The 21409-nt window shown below is 44.8% G+C and overlaps 1 protein-coding gene across 6 annotated transcripts in view; it reads right to left on the bottom strand.

The window, feature by feature from the left end:
• The window catches only part of LOC120031732 (gamma-secretase activating protein), a 38187-nt gene extending 17917 nt beyond the window's left edge, over window positions 1–20270 (bottom strand). For 4 of the 6 annotated variants that reach the window (XM_038977513.1, XM_038977516.1, XM_038977517.1 and 1 more), the window contains exons 1-23: window positions 19889–20270; window positions 19679–19749; window positions 18977–19033; window positions 18338–18407; window positions 17878–17925; window positions 16974–17062; window positions 16742–16811; window positions 16531–16580; window positions 16335–16439; window positions 15427–15483; window positions 15288–15334; window positions 15066–15151; window positions 14274–14351; window positions 14045–14128; window positions 12402–12494; window positions 10868–11009; window positions 10154–10238; window positions 9383–9452; window positions 9138–9298; window positions 8540–8674; window positions 6768–6826; window positions 6345–6376; window positions 2050–2111 (exon numbers count right to left, since the gene is read on the bottom strand). In XM_038977513.1, coding sequence (XP_038833441.1) covers window positions 2050–2111; window positions 6345–6376; window positions 6768–6826; window positions 8540–8674; window positions 9138–9298; window positions 9383–9452; window positions 10154–10238; window positions 10868–11009; window positions 12402–12494; window positions 14045–14128; window positions 14274–14351; window positions 15066–15151; window positions 15288–15334; window positions 15427–15483; window positions 16335–16439; window positions 16531–16580; window positions 16742–16811; window positions 16974–17062; window positions 17878–17925; window positions 18338–18407; window positions 18977–19033; window positions 19679–19749; window positions 19889–19976 — 1839 coding nt within the window. In that variant the 5' untranslated portion in view covers window positions 19977–20270. Of the gene's footprint in view, window positions 1–2049; window positions 2112–6344; window positions 6377–6767; window positions 6827–8539; window positions 8675–9137; window positions 9324–9382; window positions 9453–10153; window positions 10239–10867; window positions 11010–12401; window positions 12495–14044; window positions 14129–14273; window positions 14352–15065; window positions 15152–15287; window positions 15335–15426; window positions 15484–16334; window positions 16440–16530; window positions 16581–16741; window positions 16812–16973; window positions 17063–17877; window positions 17926–18337; window positions 18408–18976; window positions 19034–19678; window positions 19750–19888 lie in introns of all 6 variants that reach the window. The other 2 variants (XM_038977514.1, XM_038977515.1) reach the window with 2 other exon arrangements.
• Window positions 20271–21409: the final 1139 nt, after the last annotated feature.

Below are 21409 nucleotides of genomic sequence, written 5' to 3'. Positions count from 1 at the left end.
TTGCAGGTACACACACACACACTGCAGATACACACTCCTGGAGCAGGAGAGACCTATCTAACCCGCAGATGGAATAGCCTGCTGGGAGCAGAGCTGACGGGTCTAAGAATAGTTACCCTGCTGGGTGATGCTGAGAGGACCACATCTACCCTAGTGTTTTACAACTGGGGATAGGTAGAATAGTTACCCTGCTGGGTGATGCTGAGAGGACCACAGCTAGACTACCCTAGTGTTTTACAACTGGGGATAGGTAGAATAGTTACCCTGCTGGGTGATGCTGAGAGGACCACATCTACCCTAGTGTTTTACAACTGGGGATAGGTAGAATAGTTACCCTGCTGGGTGATGCTGAGAGGACCACATCTACCCTAGTGTTTTACAACTGGGGACAGGTAGAATAGTTACCCTGCTGGGTGATGCTGAGAGGACCACATCTACCCTAGTGTTTTACAACTGGGGATAGGTAGAATAGTTACCCTGCTGGGTGATGCTGAGGTCCACATCTACCCTAGTGTTTTACAACTGGGGACAGGTAGAATAGTTACCCTGCTGGGTGATGCTGAGAGGACCACATCTACCCTAGTGTTTTACAACTGGGGATAGGTAGAATAGTTACCCTGCTGGGTGATGCTGAGAGGACCACATCTACCCTAGTGTTTTACAACTGGGGATAGGTAGAATAGTTACCCTGCTGGGTGATGCTGAGAGGACCACATCTACCCTAGTGTTTTACAACTGGGGATAGGTAGAATAGTTACCCTGCTGGGTGATGCTGAGAGGACCACATCTACCCTAGTGTTTTACAACTGGGGATAGGTAGAATAGTTACCCTGCTGGGTGATGCTGAGAGGACCACATCTACCCTAGTGTTTTACAACTGGGGATAGGTAGAATAGTTACCCTGCTGGGTGATGCTGAGAGGACCACATCTACCCTAGTGTTTTACAACTGGGGATAGGTAGAATAGTTACCCTGCTGGGTGATGCTGAGAGGACCACATCTACCCTAGTGTTTTACAACGGGGGATAGGTAGAATAGTTACCCTGCTGGGTGATGCTGAGAGGACCACATCTACCCTAGTGTTTTACAACTGGGGATAGGTAGAATAGTTACCTTGCTGGGTGATGCTGAGAGGACCACATCTACCCTAGTGTTTTACAACTGGGGATAGGTAGAATAGTTACCCTGCTGGGTGATGCTGAGAGGACCACATCTACCCTAGTGTTTTACAACTGGGGATAGGTAGAATAGTTACCCTGCTGGGTGATGCTGAGAGGACCACATCTACCCTAGTGTTTTACAACTGGGGATAGGTAGAATAGTTACCCTGCTGGGTGATGCTGAGAGGACCACATCTACCCTAGTGTTTTACAACTGGGGATAGGTAGAATAGTTACCCTGCTGGGTGATGCTGAGAGGACCACATCTACCCTAGTGTTTTACAACTGGGGATAGGTAGAATAGTTACCCTGCTGGGTGATGCTGAGAGGACCACATCTACCCTAGTGTTTTACAACTGGGGATAGGTAGAATAGTTACCCTGCTGGTTGATGCTGAGGACCACATCTACCCTAGTGTTTTACAACGGGGGATAGGTAGAATAGTTACCCTGCTGGGTGATGCTGAGAGGACCACATCTACCCTAGTGTTTTACAACGGGGGATAGGTAGAACAGAACCTGCTGAAAAGCTAACGTCACCTAAACCTCAGGGACAGCAATTTCAGGATGGAAATAGTTACTGCTGTAAGGCTAAAAACTCCTGGGAATAGACTGCAATGTCAGGATGGAAAAGGGACAACTATTTTTATCATTGTGTGTGTGTTGTCAGCTAACTGCCTGCCCTGATGAACCTTGGTCTTGGTAAGCTGGACAAGCCTGCATTCCAACCCAGCACTAAAACAGTGCTGACACTGATCTAAGATCAGTTTAACATTTCCCCCCCTAATGGTTAAGATTAGGATCTGGGGAGGGTAAGCTGATCCTAGATCTGTCTGTGCCGAGGGCACCTTCCACCCAGAGTATGATGGCTGCTGTATCCTCTGACTCACCAGGCCTATGAGCGCCCTCTGCTGGCTATCCTCCTCCTGGAACAACGGAACCACTTTCTGATCTGCAGAGGTAAACCATAACACCGTGTATTTAGACTTTTCATGACATCTCAAAGAGTTGAACAAAACAAACAGTCATGAGTCAGGAAGAGGAAGGGGATTGCCTAATGATTTAAGAGAGATGAGTGAATAGGGTTGCACATTTTGAGGAATATTCAGAGGTGGAAACTTTCCATAGGAATTAACAGGAATAAACAGGAATATATGCAAATTAATAACCTTTAAATATTGATGTTTTTTGCATTGGATATATTTACTATATCATATGGAGACAGACACATAAACCTTTTACCTTATCATAAGTAGACATAATTCAAATTATTCCTTCCTTCCAATAGAAATTTTAAAAAACAATTTAGTTACAAATTGAACTTGAATTAAATGAGTTGACTCGTCACATGGGATGATTTCACTGAACAGCAAAAGAAAGGGAATATTGAATGATCCCCAATGATTCATCGCAGCTCCCAAAAACTTTTTCAACATAAACATAATATCATAAAATGATAGTGTAGAAACTAAAGCTTTGGTTGTCTTCCTCTCAGGCTTCCATGTCTTCTCCCTGGACCTCCTCAATGTCCACCTCTTGAACATCAGACTCTGAGGCCTCATCTTCACTGTCACTTTCCAACCTGGTTGAGGATGGCTCGTTGTCAGGCTCAAAAAGCCTCAAATTTGCCCGGATGGCCACCAATTGTTCAACCCTGGTATTGGTCAGCCTGTTGTGTGCTTTGGTGTGTGTTCCCAAACAAGGACCAGTTGCGCTCTGAGGCGGCTGATGTTGGTGGGATTTGGAGGATGCTGGAGGCAACAGGGGAAAGAGCCTCAGATCCACAAAGTCCTTTCCATCAGGTGGCTGATGAGATATGTTGGCACGACTGCCATATTGCATCTCCTTCCCAAAGCCCTTGCTTGGAAGTGTACTTCACCAGACTGCCAAGAACCTTGCCCTCATCCATGGTATACATGGTAGTGATGACACCATAGGCCTTGTTGATCTCTGCACCAGACAGGATGCTCTTGCCAGCATACTTGGGGTCCAACATGTACGCTGCGGCGTGTATGGGCTTCAGGCAGAAGTCTTGACGCTTTTTAATGTATTTCAGAACTGCAGTTCTGAGCGAGAGAGCAGTGTGTGACAGAGAGTGAGGGTGTGTATTGTCCGAGCGTGGCCCATGTGAGGTTGAGGTAGAGCGATGTCCAATCTCGTGGTTGAGCTACCACATTTGCACTGGGGTCAGGAAGCAGTGAAGGAGAGGAGAAAAAAGAGAGGGAGAAAGAAAGAAAGCGAGAGACGCCCTTCTCCTCCCATTCTTATATAACCATGTGGCATTCTTCCCCTCTTTTCTCTCTCTCTCCCTGAATGATGAATCATCAACAACTGTGAGCTCCGAGAGCGATGTTCTCCAGTGGACTCAAGTATGTGACCCTGAAACTCAAGTTGGGGGATTTCTTAAACTGAAGCAGAAAACATTTCCTATCTGTAGTCAAGGGTAAATGAGCTCACGTTAAATGACCTGCCAGCGTCTTAATATACCAGTGTTATTCTAGGAATAATAATCATAATAACAGCTTCATAGCCAAAGGACCAATACCAAGGTCTAGAGAGACAAGGTTTCTTACATTCCTAGAGAGACAAGGTTTCTTACATTCCTAGAGACAAGGTTTCTCACATTCCTAGAGAGACAAGGTTTCTCACATTCCTAGAGAGACAAGGTTTCTCACATTCCTAGAGAGACAAGGTTTCTTACATTCCTAGAGAGACAAGGTTTCTTACATTCCTAGAGAGACAAGGTTTCTTACATTCCTAGAGAGACAAGGTTTCTTACATTCCTAGAGAGACAAGGTTTCTCACATTCCTAGAGAGACAAGGTTTCTCACATTCCTAGAGAGACAAGGTTTCTCACATTCCTAGAGAGACAAGGTTTCTTACATTCCTAGAGAGACAAGGTTTCTCACATTCCTAGAGACAAGGTTTCTCACATTCCTAGAGAGACAAGGTCTCTCACATTCCTAGAGAGACAAGGTTTCTCACATTCCTAGAGAGACAAGGTTTCTCACATTTCTAGAGAGACAAGGTTTCTTACATTCCTAGAGAGACAAGGTTTCTCACATTCCTAGAGACAAGGTTTCTTACATTCCTAGAGACAAGGTTTCTCACATTCCTAGAGACAAGGTTTCTTACATTCCTAGAGAGACAAGGTCTCTCACATTCCTAGAGAGACAAGGTTTCTCACATTTCTAGAGAGACAAGGTTTCTTACATTCCTAGAGAGACAAGGTTTCTCACATTCCTAGAGACAAGGTCTCTTACATTCCTAGAGACGAGGTCTCTTACATTCCTAGAGAGACGAGGTTTCTCACATTCCTAGAGAGACGAGGTTTCTCACATTCCTAGAGAGACGAGGTTTCTCACATTCCTAGAGAGACGAGGTTTCTCACATTCCTAGAGAGACGAGGTTTCTCACATTCCTAGAGAGACGAGGTTTCTCACATTCCTAGAGAGACGAGGTTTCTTACATTCCTAGAGAGACGAGGTTTCTCACATTCCTAGAGAGACAAGGTCTCTCACATTCCTAGAGACAAGGTTTCTTACATTCCTAGAGACACAAGGTTTCTTACATTCCTAGAGAGACAAGGTTTCTCACATTTCTAGAGAGACAAGGTTTCTTACATTCCTAGAGACAAGGTTTCTTACATTCCTAGAGAGACAAGGTCTCTCACATTCCTAGAGAGACAAGGTCTCTCACATTCCTAGAGAGACAAGGTTTCTTACATTCCTAGAGAGACAAGGTCTCTTACATTCCTAGAGAGACAAGGTCTCTTACATTCCTAGAGAGACAAGGTCTCTTACATTCCTAGAGACAAGGTTTCTTACATTCCTAGAGAGACGAGGTTTCTTACATTCCTAGAGAGACGAGGTTTCTTACATTCCTAGAGAGACAAGGTTTCTCACATTCCTAGAGAGACAAGGTCTCTCACATTCCTAGAGACAAGGTTTCTTACATTCCTAGAGACACAAGGTTTCTTACATTCCTAGAGAGACAAGGTTTCTTACATTCCTAGAGAGACAAGGTTTCTCACATTTCTAGAGAGACAAGGTTTCTTACATTCCTAGAGACAAGGTTTCTTACATTCCTAGAGACAAGGTTTCTTACATTCCTAGAGACAAGGTTTCTTACATTCCTAGAGAGACAAGGTTTCTCACATTCCTAGAGAGACAAGGTTTCTCACATTTCTAGAGAGACAAGGTTTCTCACATTTCTAGAGAGACAAGGTTTCTTACATTCCTAGAGAGACAAGGTTTCTTACATTCCTAGAGAGACAAGGTCTCTTACATTCCTAGAGAGACAAGGTTTCTCACATTCCTAGAGAGACAAGGTCTCTTACATTCCTAGAGAGACAAGGTCTCTTACATTCCTAGAGAGACAAGGTCTCTTACATTCCTAGAGAGACAAGGTCTCTTACATTCCTAGAGAGACAAGGTCTCTTACATTCCTAGAGAGACAAGGTCTCTTACATTCCTAGAGAGACAAGGTCTCTTACATTCCTAGAGAGACAAGGTCTCTTACATTCCTAGAGAGACAAGGTCTCTTACATTCCTAGAGAGACAAGGTCTCTTACATTCCTAGAGAGACAAGGTCTCTTACATTCCTAGAGAGACAAGGTCTCTTACATTCCTAGAGAGACAAGGTTTCTTACATTCCTAGAGAGACAAGGTTTCTTACATTCCTAGAGAGACAAGGTTTCTTACATTCCTAGAGACAAGGTTTCTCACATTCCTAGAGACAAGGTTTCTCACATTCCTAGAGACAAGGTTTCTTACATTCCTAGAGACAAGGTTTCTTACATTCCTAGAGACAAGGTTTCTTACATTCCTAGAGACAAGGTTTCTTACATTCCTAGAGAGACAAGGTTTCTTACATTCCCAGAGAGACAAGGTTTCTTACATTCCCAGAGAGACAAGGTTTCTTACATTCCTAGAGAGACAAGGTTTCTTACATTCCTAGAGAGACAAGGTTTCTCACATTCCTAGAGAGACAAGGTTTCTTACATTCCTAGAGAGACAAGGTTTCTTACATTCCTAGAGAGACAAGGTTTCTTACATTCCTAGAGAGACAAGGTTTCTTACATTCCTAGAGAGACAAGGTTTCTTACATTCCTAGAGAGACAAGGTTTCTTACATTCCTTCTACTAACATTAATTGATAGTGACTTTTAGAATGTGACATCTTACCAAGATTCCAGCTGTCCACCATCGACAGAACTCTGAAAATAACAGAGGAAATATCAGATGATGACTTACTTGACTTTTAAGTGGAAACTGTCTGTATGTTTGAGTGTTATTATCTATCAGTGTTATTGATCTCTGTGTGTTAATATCTATCAGTGTTATTCATCCCTGTGTGTTAATATCTATCAGTGTTATTGATCCCTGTGTGTTAATATCTATCAGTGTTATTGATCCCTGTGTGTTAATATCTATCAATGTCATTGATCCCTGTGTGTTAATATCTATCAATGTCATTGATCCCTGTGAGTTTGTCTATCTGTGCTTTCAATAGTCAAGTTCCTCTGTACCCCACCAACACGCTTCCTCCAACACACACAACATTCTGCAACACACAAGAGACCCTTCGCTCTTCGGTTCTCCACCTACTGTTTAGTGTTCTCCTCAATGTGACGCAGATAGTTAGACGCCTTCTTGTTCTCTGACTTCTGAAACAGACAGAGGGAGGAACATGTTCTCTAACTTCTGGAACAGACAGAAGGAGGAACATGTTCTCTAACTTCTGGAACAGACAGAGGGAAGAATGTGTTCTCTGACTTCTGGAACAGACAGAGGGAAGAATGTGTTCTCTAACTTCTGGAACAGACAGAGGGAAGAATGTGTTCTCTAACTTCTGGAACAGACAGAGGGAGGAACATGTTCTCTAACTTCTGGAACAGACAGAGGGTAGAATGTGTTCTCTGACTTCTGGAACAGACAGAGGGAGGAACATGTTCTCTAACTTCTGGAACAGACAGAGGGTAGAATGTGTTCTCTGACTTCTGGAACAGACAGAGGGAGGAATGTGTTCTCTAACTTCCTCTTATGAAGGTATACTGTACTACATTTTACATGTCCATGTTAGTCATTTAGCACAGTGGTTCCCAACCTGTTACTGTACCACCAGCTAAATGTTGCTCTGCCCGCAGTACCCCCTCATGTGGATGTTACCAGTAGACCTATGGTGTCGTGAGTCTTCTCAAGTACCCCCTGTGGATAGTCCAAGTGCCCCCAGGGTCCTAGTAGCCCTGGTTGGGAATCACTGATTTAGCAGATGCTCTTATCCAGAGCAACTTACAAGAGCAATTAGGGTCCATTGCCTTGCTCAAGGAAACAACAGATTCGTCTCAGGGATTCGAGCCAGCGACCTTTCGGTTACTGACCCAACGACGCTCTTAAACGCTAGGAACCTGTTGAAGTGGTTCTATAAGAGAATATGTCAGGAATTGGAAATGATGAATGTTTTCATACTGTCCTACTGCTAGCTGCAGTATAAAGCTTGGGATCAGAGAGAGAGAGACCGTGGTTCCATACTGTCCTACTGCTAGCTGCAGTGTAAAGCTTGGGATCAGAGAGAGAGACCGTGGTTCCATACTGTCCTACTGCTAGCTGCAGTGTAAAGCTTGGGATCAGAGAGAGAGACCATGGTTCCATACTGTCCTACTGCTAGCTGCAGTGTAAAGCTTGGGATCAGAGAGAGAGACCATGGTTCCATACTGTCCTACTGCTAGCTGCAGTGTAAAGCTTGGGATCAGAGAGAGACCATGGTTCTATACTGTCCTACTGCTAGCTGCAGTGTAAAGCTTGGGATCAGACAGAGAGACCATGGTTCCATACTGTCCTACTGCTAGCTGCAGTGTAAAGCTTGGGATCAGAGAGAGAGACCATGGTTCCATACTGTCCTACTGCTAGCTGCAGTATAAAGCTTGGGATCAGAGAGAGAGACCATGGTTCCATACTGTCCTACTGCTAGCTGCAGTATAAAGCTTGGGATCAGACAGAGAGACCGTGGTTCCATACTGTCCTACTGCTAGCTGCAGTGTAAAGCTTGGGATCAGAGAGAGAGACCATGGTTCCATACTGTTCTACTGCTAGCTGCAGTGTAAAGCTTGGGATCAGAGAGAGAGACCATGGTTCCATACTGTTCTACTGCTAGCTGCAGTGTAAAGCTTGGGATCAGAGAGAGAGACCATGGTTCCTGTGTTGGACTGAGCTCCCAGAGATAATCTATAGTCCAGTCTCTCTGTGTGAACTCACCAGGGTAGTTAGCAGCGTGGTCCAGTCTAGCAGACTGTGAGAGGTTCTGGATCTGCAGTTTGATCCTCTAATATGTGTGAACTCACCAATGCTGCTACATATTTCTAGGTCTGAACAGAACTCACCAGGGTAGTGAGCAGCTTGGTCCAGTCTGGCAGGTTCTGAGATGTTCTGTATCGTGGGTTTGGAACCGCCTCAAAGTACTTCATCTTTTCTGTGCTCCACTGCAGCTCTTCCCAAAAGCCCTGGAGACTCCTGGCCTGCAGCGAAACATTACCAAACATCTAGTAAACACCAGATGTTTACTACTTTTACTGTTTGTGCAAAATAAGTCCATCTTTTATGGTCATCTTGAGACCTCCTTGGAAACAAAATGATTTATGACATGGGGTTCCTACTGCATAACATTAAATAAAATGCACTTGATTGTAACAAATGGTTAATGTTTTGCCTTTAATTAAAGAAGGCCTCCATCTACAGAATAATCACTGGGTATTTCATTGGAAATAGCCCAGATTATATAATATTATCACGTCCCTTCTTTCAACACAACTCTTCTTCATTGAATTCATTAGATATGCATTCTTTATCTGTTACTGAGCACTGGATCTGCTTCCCACTCCTGTCTGCCCCCTAGTGTCTAACCTCGAAATAAATCACTAAATATGACACACGTGACTGATCGGGTAGTTGAATAGCTAGAGTGTGTGACAGATATCTTACCTTTCCTTTGAACACTGGTTCAGCATGGAGCTCTGTGGTGCAGGTGACACCAGGGACCTGGTCGAGACCCTCGGGTACCTTCTTCTTCTCAAACACAGAGGAGTAGGGTAGGACTTCATCCAGACTGAGACACTTCTTATAGATGAGCCTGTACAGTGACGCTGTCGTTGAAGGGAGACGATGATTCTTCCATAAAACACCACAAAAATAGATTTTAAAATGATGATAAGTCTTGTTCCACTTACCCAGAATAAATTCCTGAATTTGATCGAAGGTGTCGAACGGCATGACATTGTCACAGATCCAATCTATGATCTGCAGAGAAAACACATGAAGTAACACCCGGGCTATGCTATGTAACAACATCTTGGTATTGTTACTATAGTAATTCCAGTGTTACCACACATGTATAAAACCATGTTATGTAAGGGGCTTCCACAGAATTGATAAAACCACAGCAGCCTCGTCCTCGTGGACCTCTAAGATGGGTTACCTCTCTAACTGTGTTAGTGAGTTGTCATGGCCACAGAGACACCATTTAGAACAAGTACTGCAGATGGAAATTTCAAGTGCAGCACTTTCTCTGTTATAAACAACCTGACTCATGGTCAGAACCCAGTCCTGAACTTCTCCCTCCAAAACATCTCTCTCTATCTCACACACGCTTCAAAGGGGGAGACACTCTAGACCCAAACTGCTACGGACCTATATCTATCCTACCCTGCCTTTCTAAGGTCTTCGAAAGCCAAGTTAAAACTTTTTAGGGATAGGGGGCAGTATTCGGAAGTTTGGATAACTAAGGTCATTCCATGTTTATTCCATGTGTAACTCTGTGTTGTTGTTTGTGTCGCACTGCTTTGCTTTATCTTGGCCAGGTCACAGTTGTAAATGAGAACTTGTTCTCAACTAGCCTACCTGGTTAAATAAAGGTGACATATATATTTTTAAACACCCTCTGTGTCTCTCTCTCTCTCTCTGAGCAAAGTGTTCTCCGGGGTTTTGCTTGCATCTCCTACCTTCAGTTGTAGTGCAGCGTTGGGTCCCATGTAGAGCAGCAGACAGTGCAGGGCAGCCAGGCGTTGAGCATCAGGTCTACTGTGGCTACAGCACAGAGCACACAGACATCATGAATACTACATAAACAGAGTGTGAAGTGTAGCATCAATATAATACCCAATGCTCCAGTACTTTCTACATGCAGTAAGCATGAAATACACACTCCAACACTCAAGACCATTTTCCATTCAACAATGGATTGAGCTATATTGTATCTATGTTATTCTATTCTATTCCATTCTATTCCATTCTATTCCATTCTACTCCATTCTACTCCATTCTATTCTACTCCATTCTAGTCCATTCTATTCTATTCCATTCTATTCCATTCTATTCCATTCTATTCTATTCCATTCTATTCCATTCCATTCTATTCCATTCTATTCTATTCCATTCCATTCTATTCTATTCCATTCTATTCCATTCCATTCTATTCCATTCTATTCCATTCTATTCTATTCCATTCTATTCTATTCCATTCCATTCTATTCTATTCCATTCTATTCCATTCTATTCTATTCCATTCTATTCTATTCCATTCTATTCCATTCCATTCTATTCCATTCCATTCCATTCTATTCTATTCCATTCTATTCTATTCCATTCTATTCTATTCCATTCTACTCCATTCTAGTCCATTCTAGTCCATTCTAGTCCATTCTAGTCCATTCTACCTGCAGTGCAGTAGGTCCATTAGGAAGGAGGGGTTGAGGTCTACAGTGAACATCCTGCCTGTGTTCAGGTCCAGCAGAGAGGACTCAGGTAGAGACAACACCACACTGTCTGATCCCAACACACCCAGCTCTGCATCAACACCTGTAACACAGTTATACTGAGGCTATCACCAACACCTGCAACACAGTTATACTGAGGCCATCACCAACACCTGCAACACAGTTATACTGAGGCCATCACCAACACCTGTAACACAGTTATACTGAGGCCATCACCAACACCTGCAACACAGTTATACTGAGGCCATCACCAACACCTGTAACACAGTTATACTGAGGCCATCACCAACACCTGTAACACAGTTATACTGAGGCCATCACCAACACCTGCAACACAGTTATACTGAGGCCATCACCAACACCTGTAACACAGTTATACTGAGGCCATCACCAACACCTGTAACACAGTTATACTGAGGCCATCACCAACACCTGCAACACAGTTACACTGAGGCCATCATCAACACCTGTAACACAGTTATACTGAGGCCATCATCAACACCTGTAACACAGTTATACTGAGGCCATCATCAACACCTGTAACACAGTTATACTGAGGCCATCACCAACACCTGTAACACAGTTATACTGAGGCCATCATCAACACCTGTAACACAGTTATACTGAGGCCATCATCAACACCTGTAACACAGTTACACTGAGGCCATCATCAACACCTGCAACACAGTTACACTGAGGCCATCATCAACACCTGTAACACAGTTACACTGAGGCCATCATCAACACCTGCAACACAGTTATACTGAGGCCATCATCAACACCTGTAACACAGTTACACTGAGGCCATCATCAACACCTGTAACACAGTTACACTGAGGCCATCATCAACACCTGTAACACAGTTATACTGAGGCCATCACCAACACCTGTAACACAGTTATACTGAGGCCATCATCAACACCTGTAACACAGTTATACTGAGGCCATCATCAACACCTGTAACACAGTTACACTGAGGCCATCATCAACACCTGTAACACAGTTACACTGAGGCCATCACCAACACCTGTAACACAGTTACACTGAGGCCATCATCAACACCTGTAACACAGTTATACTGAGGCCATCATCAACACCTGTAACACAGTTACACTGAGGCCATCATCAACACCTGTAACACAGTTACACTGAGGCCATCATCAACACCTGTAACACAGTTATACTGAGGCCATCATCAACACCTGTAACACAGTTATACTGAGGCCATCATCAACACCTGCAACACAGTTACACTGAGGCCAGTTTAACAAACACACACTTGGGCTGCATCTCAGATGACTCCCTATTCCTCATATAGTCCACTTGTGTTGGTAACCAGGGTCGTGTTCATAGACACGTAATGGAGTGAAACACAGAGGTATCTCAACCGTAAAAAAAAACTACATTTGCTTTTCCATTGCAAAACAATTGGCTACGGTGTGTCCTGATGAACATGCCCCAGGTCTAGCCTTACCTGAGAGGAAGAGACTGTGGCAGAGCAGCTCCTGTTGTCTGGTGTTGATGCAGTGCAGTAAGTGACCAGACAGGTAGACCACCACGTAGTAACCTGGGCAGAGAACAGCAGGCTAGTCTACGTATATTCATCAGCTATCTTGGAATGACCTCAAATGTTTTTGGTTGGTTTATTTGTTTGTTCTCTTATGTAAATGTCTACTGTACAATAATAATAAACATCTTATCACAAATAACTCCTAAAACCACTTCCTCAGTGCCAAGTAGAAGTACCACTATCAGGGGTTGTGATAGGATGGATGGGCTGTGTGGGAGTGTTCCAGTGGGTACTGAAAGGGTTGTGATAGGATGGATGGGTTGTATGGGAGTGATCCAGTGGGTACTGAAGGGGCTGTGATAGGATGGATGGGCTGTATGGGAGTGTTCCAGTGAGTACTGAAGGGGCTGTGATAGGATGGATGGGCTGTATGGGAGTGATCCAGTGGGTACTGAAGGGGCTGTGATAGGATGGATGGGTTGTATGGGAGTGTTCCAGCAGGTACTAAAGGGGGATGGGCTGTCTGGGAGTGTTCCAGCAGGTACTGAAGGGGTCGTGATAGGATGGATGGGCTGTGTGGGAGTGTTCCAGCAGGTACTGAAGGGGTCGTGATAGGATGGATGGGCTGTGTGGGAGTGTTCCAGCAGGTACTGAAGGGGTCGTGATAGGATGGATGGGCTGTGTGGGAGTGTTCCAGCAGGTACTGAAGGGGTCGTGATAGGATGGATGGGCTGTGTGGGAGTGTTCCAGCAGGTACTGAAGGGGTCGTGATAGGATGGATGGGCTGTGTGGGAGTGTTCCAGCAGGTACTGAAGGGGTCGTGATAGGATGGATGGGCTGTGTGGGAGTGTTCCAGCAGGTACTGAAGGGGTCGTGATAGGATGGATGGGCTGTGTGGGAGTGTTCCAGCAGGTACTGAAGGGGTCGTGATAGGATGGATGGGCTGTGTGGGAGTGTTCCAGCAGGTACTGAAGGGGTTGTGATAGGATGGATGGGTTGTGTGGGAGTGTTCCAGCAGGTACTGAAGGGGTCGTGATAGGATGGATGGGCTGTGTGGGAGTGTTCCAGCAGGTACTGAAGGGGTCGTGATAGGATGGATGGGCTGTGTGGGAGTGTTCCAGCAGGTACTGAAGGGGTTGTGATAGGATGGATGGGTTGTGTGGGAGTGTTCCAGCAGGTACTGAAGGGGTCGTGATAGGATGGATGGGCTGTGTGGGAGTGTTCCAGCAGGTACTGAAGGGGTAGTGATAGGATGGATGGGCTGTGTGGGAGTGTTCCAGCAGGTACTGAAGGGGTTGTGATAGGATGGATGGGCTGTGTGGGAGTGTTCCAGCAGGTACTGAAGGGGTTGTGATAGGATGGATGGGCTGTGTGGGAGTGTTCCAGCAGGTACTGAAGGGGTTGTGATAGGATGGATGGGTTGTGTGGGAGTGTTCCAGCAGGTACTGAAGGGGTTGTGATAGGATGGATGGGTTGTGTGGGAGTGTTCCAGCAGGTACTGAAGGGGTTGTGATAGGATGGATGGGCTGTGTGGGAGTGTTTCAGCAGGTTCTAAGGGGCTGTGATAGGATGGACAGGCCGTCTGTGAGACAGATGTGTTGACTGACCTATAGGGATGAAGAGAGGGAGGAGATCTGTACTACATGGACTAGGGGTGCCATCCAGAGCCACTGAGAACGTTTTACTGCAGCCTGTAGAGGGCAGAGAGGCTCTGTTGGTTACAATGTACAACTTGAAACTTAGAAGAACTTTGGATTTTCCCTGACGGAACTTAATTAGTCATTTGTGAATAATGTATGGAACTAATGCAACATGGTAAGACGTATAATACTGAACCTCTGTGCACCAGGACTATGGTGTATTTGATCTCCTGGTCGGCACAAGCAGGCTGGCTGTAACACACACACATACTCCCTGCAATCAACAGTAAGGATCAGGTATTAAAACAACCAATTACACTCTAACAACAGATGAATACAAAGAAGAACCAGAAGAAGAAGAAGAACCAGAAGAAGCAGAACCAGAAGCAGAACCAGAAGAAGAAGCAGAAGCAGAACCAGAAGAAGCAGAAGAAGAAGAAGCAGAACCAGAAGAAGAAGCAGAAGCAGAACCAGAAGAAGCAGAAGCAGAAGGATAGCATTTTAACAATGTGGTATTGATTGGGGTCTTATTAAAAGCAACAGTGTTTTATTGGTTGAATCTTGAATGTCATTTGGAATAAGTAGCACAGTGAAGTGATTATGATCCTGGCCCTGGGCCGTCGTCAACCATCTTTAGATTTGATAGGCCTTTCAAAGAAACACTCATTATTTTTACGATTGGGAAGCCTGCAGCATTTCCAATTGTGCAGCTTGACTAATGCAATCTTGAGAATTGAGAAGTTCTATAAATCTGGGCTCTGTGAAGTGAGTGTGATTGTGCTGGTGGTGAACTGAACTGTCCATTGATCAAGGAGTGACCCAGTTCATCTAGATCACAGCAGCTACAGCACTTACCCTCTGTTTCCATTCATGTCCCATGTCAAACAAAAAGTAATGACAAACTCAATGAGAGAGGAATGTTCTCTGAGCATAGTTCATTATCAATACAGTATGGAGGTGAATCAGTTTATGTTCAAACAAAACGTGCCTGTTTTATTGGTGATCACCACCATCCTCATCTCCTCCCGTTCATGCTGTGTCTCTTGGTGATGGTCAAAGCCCAGGTTAACAAACCTGAGGGTCAAACACACAAGGAGTTATCCATACAGCATCACTAGAAATTGCTGAATATTGATGAACTGTTTTCAGGAAATACACCGTTTAGCTGAAAAGTTATGTTATTTAATTTAATTTTACTTTTCATTCTTACCTCATACAGGTGAAAGGGTTAGAGGGCAACTCCAGTTCAAGCTCAAACTGTCAGAAAGAGGGGGAAGCATTAAGTAGCCTGACCTGAAACACTACCCATAAAGTGTTGATGATTAAATGATTTCTACTGCTAGGCTCACCAAGGTCTCACAGTTGTGGTCATGGCAGAACTGCACACATTTCAGCACAGCTTTTTCCTGACAGAGAAAGAAGGGAGGTCATTATTGCATTATCAGGAGGAATTTCTGCATTCGTCTTCACAATTCAAAAGAAATAGAACATATTAGTTGAAGGTGTTGTTGCCCAGATCAGAGCCTACTGTGTGTTACCTACAGTACCAGTCAAAAGTTTGGACACACCTTCTCATTCAAGGGTTTTTCTTTATTTTAGTATTTTCTACATTGTAGAATAGTGAAGACGTCAAAACTATGAAATAACACATATGGAATCATGTAGTAACCAAATAAGTGTTAAACAAATCCAAATATATTTTATATTTGAGATTCTTTAAAGTAGCCACCCTACTTTGGTTTGTGCTTAATGGGGACTATCATTTGTTTTTCAACAGGACAATGACCCAACACACCTCCAGGCTGTGTAAAGACTATCTGACCAAGAAGCAAAGTGATGCAGTGCTGCATCAGATGACCTGGCCTCCACAACCACCCGACCTCAACCCAATTGAGATGGTTTGGGATGAGTTGGACCGCAGAGTGAAGGAAAAGCAGCTAACAAGTGCTCAACATATGTTGGAACTCCTTCAAGACTGTTGGAAAAGCATTCCAGGTGAAGCTGGTTGAGAGAATGCCAACAGTGCAAAGCTGTCATCAAGGCAAAGGCTGGCTACTTTGAAGAATCTCAAATATAAAATATATTTAGATTTGTTTAACACTTTTTTGGTTACTACATGATTCCATATGTGTTATTTCATAGTGTTGATGTCTTCACTATTATTCTACAATGTAGAAAATAGAAAAAATAAAGAAAAACCCTTGAATGAGTAGGTGTGTCCAAACTTTTGACTGGTACTGTATATATGGTATGTTACCCTGTGTGTGAGGTAGAAGAGTCTCTGTGTCTGGCTGTCCCACTGGACCCAGCTGAACTCCTCTGCCACCCTGTCTTTGGCCAGGCACTCTGGGTTCAACATCACCTGTTAGAACACCAGTCAACAGGAAGTGATGTCACTACGGAACAGTTGCATTCCATTCCAGCTCTCTATAGTCTGTGACAGTGTTTCTTACCACTCTGTAACCCTCTTGTCTGACCAGCATCACATGGAGCTGCTCCACATCTGAAAGGTCAAAGGTCAAAGTTCAAAGCCTAAACCCTGAAGGCCCAGTAGTCAAACTCTCCAAAAAACAAAAAACAGTGTCATCTAATGTCTTTGTACTATCATAGTTAAAAGCTGTGACCCTCAGAGATTTAACACCACTTCACATCCCAGATACTCACAGCCATCTTCTGCTACCAGCAGCAGGTGACTCTCTAGCACTGAGTCCCTCTCTGTGTCTGGATGGATGAACTGTATGAAACCAAAGATGACTGGTTAACATTCTTTGTAGTATAACCATGTTATAGCACATTGTTACATCAATGTAATAACAACCGAGGGGAAGCTCATTGTAATAGGTGTTCCTGATAAGAGTACAGTAGAGGCCCAGTACAAAACAATACAGCTCTATACCTGAACTCTGACCCGGCAGTCGACAGCCTTCAGGACCTTAGTGTTGTTAATGGGATGGATCTCAATGAGGAGGGTCAGACATTTTGAAACTAGGAGTAGAACAAGGGGAAAGGTGTTATATATGGTAATGATTAACTTCACTGACCTGAAACAGCAGAAAACTGCTTCACCGCCTGTGCTGCCCGTGTGATAACTGTTACTCATTCCAACACATACAGGTGACCGATATAGTGCGGCCTACAGCCAATAGTTGTGTACAGTTTGAACCTGTCGTGTAGAGTACACTTGAAACACTTAAAAACCTGTGGTGCATGTGTGGATAGATACTTAATAACATCCTGAATGTTACCCATCTGACTATTAGAGTTGTAGTGAATACAGCCACAGGTCTGTCTCCCTATTGGCTCAGAGAGAACCAGAGAGAACCAGAGGGAAACAGAGGGAAACAGAGGGAAACAGAGAGAACCAGAGGGAAACAGAGGGAAACAGAGGGAAACAGAGGGAAACAGAGGGAAACAGAGAGAACCAGAGAGAACCAGAGGGAACCAGAGAGAACCAGAGAGAACCAGAGAGAACCAGAGAGAACCAGAGCGAACCAGAGAGAACCAGAGAGAACCAGAGCGAACCAGAGAGAACCAGAGGGAAACAGAGGGAAACAGAGAGAACCAGACGGAACCATAGGGAACCAGAGAGAACCAGAGGGAAACAGAGGGAAACAGAGGGAAACAGAGAGCTAGTTATCAGCAGCTTACCACTTCCCTCTTCATAACACACTGTAGATTTACATGGTTATCTGTCTAGTTGCATTTCTCTAATCTTCAGCCTCTGTGTTTGTCTGTATCAGCGTTGGGAGGTGTGTGTGTGTGTGTGGCAAGGGGGGGTCGGGCCAAGGGGAGACAGGTACCTGGTCTGAGGCGCTCCTCTGTTCTTGTCCTCTGTGCCAAACTGACTGCTAAAAATGAGATTAAAAGACAAGTATGTGAGTTGATGTGGGTTCAGTGACTTCAATACAACGGCTCTTGGCTGTCGGCTCAGTCACAAGACATTGTTCCTCTCTCGTGATGACAAGATACTCCCACGGGGTGATCCCAATCTTGGACTGGAAATGTCAGTAGGCTATATGTAGGAAAACCTGTATCTAGTCTAACACTGACACACTAGAAGAGGAGACACTGGCTCAACACTTAGTGAGGATCCTTGTTTCACTGTCTGTGTGTCTTTGTACTACGCATGTGTGTTATATAGAATTAGAATACCATGGATTCTAGAGTTTTATCTGTTCTACACCATAGAATTCAATAGAACAATTAATGTATCTCTATGTTCTACGCATTCTATCTCTAAGTCCATGAACAGGTCCTTACCCAGCAGAGTCTCCTCCTTATTCAGAGAACAGCTGCTGACACACACCTGCTTGTCAAATGTGTAGAGGAGCTGTGAAGAGAGGGGAGAGGGGTTAGGGGAGGGGTTAGGGGAGGGGTGTAAGGGGAGAGGTGAGGGGGGAAAGGTGAGGGGGGAAAGGGGACAGGGGAGAGGGGTTAGGGGAGAGGGGAGAGGGGTTAGGGGAGAGCGGTAAGGGGACAGGGGAGGGGTTAGGGGAGAGGTGTAAGGGGAGAGGTGAGAGGGGAGAGGGGTTAGAGGAGAGGGGTAAGGGGACAGGGGAGAGGGGAGAGGGGAGAGGGGAAAGGGGAGAGGGGTAAGGGGAGAGGTGAGAGGGGTAAGGGGAGAGGGGTAAGGGGAGAAGTGTACGGGGAGAGGTGAGAGGGGTAAGGGGACAGGGGAGAGGGGTTAGGGCCCATGATGAACACTACAAACAGCTGGTGGTGATCGGGCAGTGTACCAGGAGTAACCTCACATTCCATTAAGACTATGTGCTGGCATACACACACATACTCACCCACTCACTCACTCACTCACTCACTCACTCACTCACTCACTCACTCTTATTGTCACACACTCACAGTCAAACACAGTCACACACACACACACAGAGGAAGCTCTACCTTATTCTGTCTGGTATTGGGGTCGTATTTCCCGATCCTGGTGGTCCCTGTTGTCCCCTGAGAGATGAGAGGAGGGAGGAAAGCCATTACGGCTCATAATGACTGTGTGTGGTGTGTGTGTGTGTGTGTGTGTGTGTGTGTGTGTGTGTGTGTGTGTGTGTGTGTGTGTGTGTAATGACCTATACTTATGCCCATGACATCTCAGCTGTCTATGCAGGGCTTAACACTCCCTCACAGTCTGAGGATACTTTATGAACAACTCTATGTTATAAAGAAACAGAATACCTCTTAACCAGTAGCTCTTAACCAGTAGCTCTTAACCAGTAGCTTTTAACCAGTAGCTCTTAACCAGTAGCTCTTAACCAGTAGCTCTTAACCAGTATCTTATTCAGCTGCAGTGGTCTGTCATGAGTTTTGGGCTTCTATTTGGAGACTACGTCCCAATGGCACCCTTACCCCTACATAGTGCACTTCTTTTGACCAGATCCCTATGGGCCCTGGTCAAAAGTAGTGCACTATAGGGTATAGGGTGTCATTGGGATGCTGCACTATAAGGAATAGGGTGCCATTGGGATGCACCCTAGACAGAGAGAATGTTCCCACCACGTCCCGAAGAGAGCACTATTGGTTATGTGTGGGACGTCACGCTTGACCTACCCATTATAATGCTATGTGAATGCCCCTTGCCCAGTGTCCACTTACTTTCCAGGAGTAGAGGACTCCTCCATCCCTTTCAATGTTGAGGATCCGAGTGTCAACGATCCCTGAGTATTCTGTAGAGGAAAACATACATTTTGCCATTACATGTGTCACTACTATCATGGTATTTGTCACACATTGTCACCTTGTGCGTAAAGGCACAACGTACAGGTTTTGGATATCGGTCGAGCGACACAACCGGATAGCTCTTACCTTTGATTCTTCCTACAGTCGCCTCTTTCTTAAATATACTTGACACCACATCCTGCTGCAAATCGAATGTTGCGCTTAGTTGCAACATGTGTGCGGATGCCCTCCTTCACAACTTACTGATTTCCACGTCTATTATACATCAAACACTTATGAAGAAATCCTTTCAATTAGAGCCTCCGTGATTTCACACTATCCGGAAGATGCCACCCTTATAGCCTGAAGTTACAACTTGTCATATAATGCAGCATCATGTGATAGTTGTAAATAACGTTTTGACGATAGTCCAGAAGCCGTTTAAGCAGTGTTTTACGCACCGAAAACAAAGCAGAAGGCGTGATTTGAAAGGGAATCACTTCCCTTGAGATCTGCAGCCATACAGCAATTTACTCAACTTTACACGGAACAAGTTTCACAGCTCACTGCGCCCTGTTCATAGAGCCCGCCCTTATCGGGTCAGACAGCGGAGACGCCCGCTCTGATAGGCCGGGCAAGCGATCACTCCGGTGGACCAGAATATCTCACCGCCTTTGCTGCCTGCCTGGGCTGTGTGTCACCTGATTATGGACAACATAAAACATAAAAGAATGGAGGTGCTGTGCGACCACTAGAGGGTAAAACATACACAAACACAGAATGGAGGTGCTGTGCGACCACTAGAGGGTAAAACATAAAAGAATGGAGGTGCTGTGCGACCACTAGAGGGTAAAACATACACAAACACAGAATGGAGGTGCTGTGCGACCACTAGAGGGTAAAACATAAACAAACACAGAATGGAGGTGCTGTGCGACCACTAGAGGGTAAAACATAAACAAACACAGAATGGAGGTGCTGTGCGACCACTAGAGGGTAAAACATAAACAAACACAGAATGGAGGTGCTGTGCGACCACTAGAGGGTAAAACATAAACAAACACAGAATGGAGGTGCTGTGCGACCACTAGAGGGTAAAACATAAACAAACACAGAATGGAGGTGCTGTGCGACCACTAGAGGGTAAAACATAAAAGAATGGAGGTGCTGTGCGACCACTAGAGGGTAAAACATAAAAGAATGGAGGTGCTGTGCGACCACTAGAGGGTAAAACATAAAAGAATGGAGGTGCTGTGCGACCACTAGAGGGTAAAACATAAAAGAATGGAGGTGCTGTGCGACCACTAGAGGGTAAAACATAACAGAATGGAGGTGCTGTGCGACCACTAGAGGGTAAAACATAAAAGAATGGAGGTGCTGTGCGACCACTAGAGGGTAAAACATAACAGAATGGAGGTGCTGTGCGACCACTAGAGGGTAAAACATAACAGAATGGAGGTGCTGTGCGACCACTAGAGGGTAAAACATAACAGAATGGAGGTGCTGTGCGACCACTAGAGGGTAAAACAAACACAGAATGGAGGTGCTGTGCGACCACTAGAGGGTAAAACATAAAAGAATGGAGGTGCTGTGCGACCACTAGAGGGTAACACATAAACAAACACAGAATGGAGGTGCTGTGCGACCACTAGAGGGTAACACATAAAC

Source organism: Salvelinus namaycush, chromosome 38, assembly GCF_016432855.1.
Source record: "Salvelinus namaycush isolate Seneca chromosome 38, SaNama_1.0, whole genome shotgun sequence".
NCBI classification, from domain to species: domain Eukaryota; kingdom Metazoa; phylum Chordata; class Actinopteri; order Salmoniformes; family Salmonidae; genus Salvelinus; species Salvelinus namaycush.
The sequence above is the reverse complement of the archived record's forward strand: the minus strand, read 5'-3'. Positions and strand labels throughout refer to the sequence as shown.